The 5,066-nt window shown below is 47.5% G+C and overlaps 2 protein-coding genes across 3 annotated transcripts in view; one reads left to right on the top strand and one right to left on the bottom strand.

The window, feature by feature from the left end:
* Window positions 1–1,279, bottom strand: part of COQ6 (coenzyme Q6 monooxygenase) — a 15,497-nt gene extending 14,218 nt beyond the window's left edge. The window contains exon 1 of one of the 2 annotated variants that reach the window (XM_015558022.1): window positions 1,064–1,279. In XM_015558022.1, the coding sequence (XP_015413508.1) occupies window positions 1,064–1,229 (166 nt within the window). In that variant the 5' untranslated portion in view covers window positions 1,230–1,279. The remainder of the gene's footprint in view (window positions 1–1,063) is intronic. The other variant, XM_006778771.2, reaches the window with a different exon arrangement.
* A 229-nt stretch (window positions 1,280–1,508) lies between these two features.
* Window positions 1,509–5,066, top strand: part of FAM161B (family with sequence similarity 161 member B) — a 14,659-nt gene continuing 11,101 nt past the window's right edge. Inside the window, exon 1 of the mRNA XM_006778763.2 lies at window positions 1,509–1,609. Within this exon, the coding sequence (XP_006778826.1) occupies window positions 1,559–1,609 (51 nt within the window). The 5' untranslated portion in view covers window positions 1,509–1,558. The remainder of the gene's footprint in view (window positions 1,610–5,066) is intronic.

Here is a 5,066-nt window from a genome sequence, read left to right as displayed (position 1 = left end):
AATTCAAAAATGGCAATTGCCAACACAATAGCCATTAGTGTGAATGAATCAAAATTATAACTATTTATACCTATTTTTTGTCAGATTGGCAAAAAATACATGTTTTGGTGCGCCACGGGATTTCAGCAATTAGTTTATGTGTGCCATGAGATGAAAGCCATTGAAAATCACTGGCCTAGAGCTAAGATTGGGGGGAAATGGGCAGCGGCTGCCAATGAGTTCAGATTTCTTTTGGAGGTAATAAACATGCTCCAAAATGTGTTGTGATGGCTGCACAGTTCTGTGAGTACACAAAAAAACGCGCACATTAAATTGTATGCTTCAAATGGGTGGACTTTAACTCTGGCCCCATGGCTCAGTGTGTTACAGTGTCCGATTCACCAAGGTTGCGGCTCCATCCAAACAATCAACCAATGAATGCAAAAATAAGTGGGACAACAAATCCATGTTTCTCTTTCTCTCAAATCCGTCAATAAATAAAATAGTGGTAAATGGGTGAAATTTATGATATGCAAATTATATTTCAATGAAGCTGTTAAAACACACACACACACACACAAAGAGGAAAGAAAGGAAAAAGGAGGAGAGGGAGGGGGAGGGGGAAAACACCGTCCTAGCCCAATGCAACAATGCCTGACTGCTTCCAGTTTTGCCCATAGCTAAATAACCCTGAGCAGGTCTACACTGAGTGGCCAGATTATTATGACCACCCCATCAGTACTTCCAAAAATACTGAATACTGAAAACTCCCTAAGCAAATACTCTCAAGGTTTTATTATTATTACTTGCATAACTCATTCACTTCACTGTACTGATGGGGTGGTCATACTAATCTGGCCACTCAGTGTCTTTCCCTTCAGGTTGGAAGGACTCCTAAGGTACCTCCCACTTTTGACCCTTCGGCACCCGAAGAACCCTGGGGCCCTGGGGATCCTATGGGGGAGGGAAGGGGCCACAAGATCCGCAACGCTCAGACTTTGGGAAAACAGTGCCAGAACTCCCAGGGTCCCCACCGCTCCACGGCCCCTCTCCCCCACACGGCTGGCCTTGGAGATGCGCTTACCCAAGGCACAGGCCATGGCGGCGCCCACCAGGCCTCCACCTGACACCACCACATCGTACACGGTGTCTGCCGGGGCACCGGCCCACCTCCGACAGGAGACTAGCGGGCCTCTGCGGGCAGCCGCACGTGCACCCCCGACCCGGCTCCCAGCCAACAGAGCCGCCATGGTGCAGACCCGCTCCCTCCTCGGCACCCCGCTAGGCCCGCCTTCGGTAGCACTTCCAGAGCAGAGCCCTCCAATCACTTGCCGCCTCAGCCTCCCGGCCTCAGAACCGGAAATAGGACGTGAAAGGGAATAGCCAATCGGAGAACAATCCTTGCCTCGTTGGGCGGGATGGATTGGAGGCTCCCTGGTAGGGGACTGGTTCAAGCATCCGCCTGGGAGCCAATCAGAGCACAGGTCTAGAAAGGGGCGGGACTTGGCTCGCGTAGGTAGCGCCGCCACCGCAGTCACCCCTGGTGTCGCGGACGCTCTGTCTCTGCCCCACTGAGAAGATGACCGTGGGGAGGCGTGCGGGAGCCTCGGGCGGCGCTCGGAGCCTTCAGGTGAGGAAGAAAACAGGGGGGGAAATCAGGTCTGGGCCCCGGAAAGGAGTGCCTAGGAGAGGAAAGTGTTTGACGTTGCCTTGGAGATAGACGTAGAGGCGTGGTCCCGAGGGGCGTGGGATTAAAATTGGTCGCGTTTAGCACTGCCTGAACCCATGAGCCCTATGTCGTCCTCTTCGCAGAACCGTGCAGTGGCCCTCAGTTTTCGCTTTATCCTCTCAACTACCCTAAGGCTGTCGTGGACTGTTGTCTCCATTTTGTATGAGAAAACCGTGGCACAGAGAGATTAAGAAATTTGCCCCCAAATCCATATAAACAGAAAGTAGAATGGTGGTTGCTTAAGGCTGGCGGGAAGGATGAGGGGTGTGCTGGGAAGTGAGGTGGGGAAGGGTTGGGAAGGTTGTGGGAAACGGAGTGACTGCTAAATGGCATGGGCTTCTTTTTGGAGTGACTAACATGTAAAACTGGTGGCGGTTGCACAACTGTGAATATACTAAAACCCACTGCACACTTTATTTATTTTTATTTTTTAAATTGATTTATTGATTTTTTACACAGAGGAAGGGAGAACGATAGAGAGTTAGAAACATCGATGGGAGAGAAACATCGATCAGCTGCTTCCTGCACACCCCCCACTGGGGATGTGCCTGCAACCAAGGTACATGCCCCTGGCCGGAATCGAACCCGGGACCCTTCAGTCCGCAGGCCGACGCTCTATCCACTGAGCCAAACCGGCCAGGGCCCCAATGCACACTTTAAACAAGTGAATTGTATGTATTGCATCATATGTGAATTATATCTCAATAAAGTCCTTTAAAAAGGAAGCTTCCTAAGATCACACACTCTTCAGTAGTAGAGTGAGGGCTAGAGCACCTACATAGCTTTGACTCAGTCTAATGTTCTTTGCAGTGTTAGAGCTGGACCTTAGAGAACCCAGTAAAATCATCAGCAAGTCCAGCTGCAGTCAGTCATCCTCTGGTCCCATCCTGGCACCACCACACCTTTCGCACTGGCCCTCTTACTACCTCTCCAAGAGCCAAGTGTGTTCCTGCCTCAGGTCCCTGCCTCAAGGTCTTTGCTGTTCCTTGAACCCAGAAACTGCTTACCCCAGATCTGAGCAAGGCTGGCTCCTTCCCATCAGTCATGTGTAAATCCCGAACTCCTCCACCATGAGAAGTGAAAATCATCCCAGGTCTGAGAAAGTACAATTCAGACCGTAGGAGACAGATAAGGCAGCAGCAAGATCAGCAGAAAACGGTGTTTCTCATAGGACCACACCATACTGTAAAATGACCAACACCCCCTTCTAAAGGGTTATGCTTACCTATCCATTACTTACCCAGCCCACTTGTTCTTATCACCTTTTGAGTAAAAATTGCTCAGTCATCCACTTAGTAAACTGCCCCCTCTTCACAACAGCATCCACTCAGAGTTGATCCCTGCTTCCCCTCTCATCAGAATTATTCAGGACAAGCTAATCCTAGAAAAAGCCCCTCTCCCACTCTCTTTCTAAAAGCTAGCCCCTCCCAAGTTCCCTATAATTTTCCATAGTTTACTGCAGCAAGTTAATAAACCTAACTCTGATTATAGTACAAGCATACACACCTACCACAATATATTTCTATCTTTACATAAGTATATATAGTCTTTATCTGATGGTTTTTTTAGGCCAGATATAAGGAAAGCTTCCTGTAGCTACTCTATAATCCCATAGTTTTGGATTTCACTAAATTATTATCTTTTATCTGATGTCTTCCTTTACTAGAATGTTAGCTTCATGAAGGTAGGGGCCTTGTCCTGTTCTCAGCTTAATGCCTAGAGCAGATTAATCACCTAATAATGTATATTTTCTGGAGTTTTTAAACCTAGTTGGGTTTCCCATATTCTAGAACATTGCTCATTCAGCTAGACCACATTGTCTCTCCTGTTAATTATTCATTCCTAGTGACACAGTGGAAATCAGCTAGAATATGAGGAAAGCAAAGGTATAGACAGAGGAAGCAAGAAAAGGAAGATTGACAAAAGGTGGTAAAACCCAAATAGGGCAGGGCCCAAAGAGTGGCAAGGTCATGGGTAGGATTCCTGGAGGGAGCAGAATGCCTGGTGCAGAGTAGTTTCTCTGTAAATGCTCACCGCACTGCATGAAGTAGGGACCCAGTTTCAGGTCTTTGCTTCTCTTTCCCGTCTTTTGTCAACCAAAGGTTGCTGCCACAATTCAACACCAAGTCCCCAATTTTGGGTGCAGTACAGGAGAGATTTTATTCAGTAAAACAACTCAAGGGTTGCAGCTCAGTTTGCAAACCTGGGAAACACAGTCTGCTGGCTTATACAGAGAAGAGTGTCTGCCTTCTAGTCTCTGATTGATCAGCTTTCATACAAATGAACCACAGACTTCTTGTGTCCTCATTGGTTAGTTAATATGCAAATGAGGACATAGTTGCACAGCTCCAATTGGATAAGGTAGGTCTTCAGCCCATTGGTTGAATTATAGCTCCAGGAGCTCTATTATAAGGGTCAACTCAGATGGCAGGAACATAGTACATGAGGCTGGCAGCTCCAGCTGAGGTTTTCCCTGATATGCCGTGGGGGTGAGGGACCATTGTAGACAGTGGCTGCTACACTCTGGTTATGAATTTGAGCCCAATTAACACAAGGAGCCCAATTAACAAAAGGAGTCCTTGGCAGGTATATTCTTTCTTGGGATTGACACCTTCAACCAAGCACACCCCATATACCAATTTGTGAAATTTCTTTTTTTTTTCTTGGATAAAAATTCTTTTTTTAAAATTTTTTTTTTATTGCTTAAAGTATTACATGTATAAAGAGTATTACATGTGTCTCCTTTTCTTTTCCCCCTTGACCTTCCCCCGGCCTCCCCTACTCCCCAGTGTCTTGTGTCCATTGGTTATGCTTATATGCATGCATACAAGTCCTTCCGTTAATCTCTTACCCCATCCCCCCCCAACCCTCCCCAGCCTTCCCGATGTAGTTTGACAGTCTGTTCGATGCTGCTCTGCCTCTGTATCTATTTTTGTTCATCAGTTTATAATGGTCTTTATTATCCATAAATGAGTGAGTTCATGTGGTATTTTTCTTTCATTGACTGGCTTATTTCACTTAGCATAATGCTCTCCAGTTCCAGCCATGCTGTTGCAAATGGTAAGAGTTCCTTCCTTTTTTATAGCAGCACTAGAGGCACGGTGCATGAAATTTGTGCACTGGGGGAGGTGTCCCTCAGCCCAGATGCACCCTCTCCAATCTGGAACCCCTCAGGATGTCTGACTGCTCGTTTAAGCCCAATCCATACACCGGCAGTTGGACATCCCTCTCACAATCTGGGACTGTTGGCTCCTAACCACTCGCCTCCTTGCCTGCCTGATTGCCAAAACCTGCTTCTGACTGCTGGCCCGATCGCTCCCAACTGCCCTCCCTTGCTGGCCCGATCACCCCCACCTCC

Source organism: Myotis davidii, unplaced genomic scaffold, assembly GCF_000327345.1.
Source record: "Myotis davidii unplaced genomic scaffold, ASM32734v1 scaffold309, whole genome shotgun sequence".
NCBI classification, from domain to species: domain Eukaryota; kingdom Metazoa; phylum Chordata; class Mammalia; order Chiroptera; family Vespertilionidae; genus Myotis; species Myotis davidii.
Note: the sequence above shows the minus strand (reverse complement) of the source record. Positions and strands in the feature narration are given on the sequence as shown.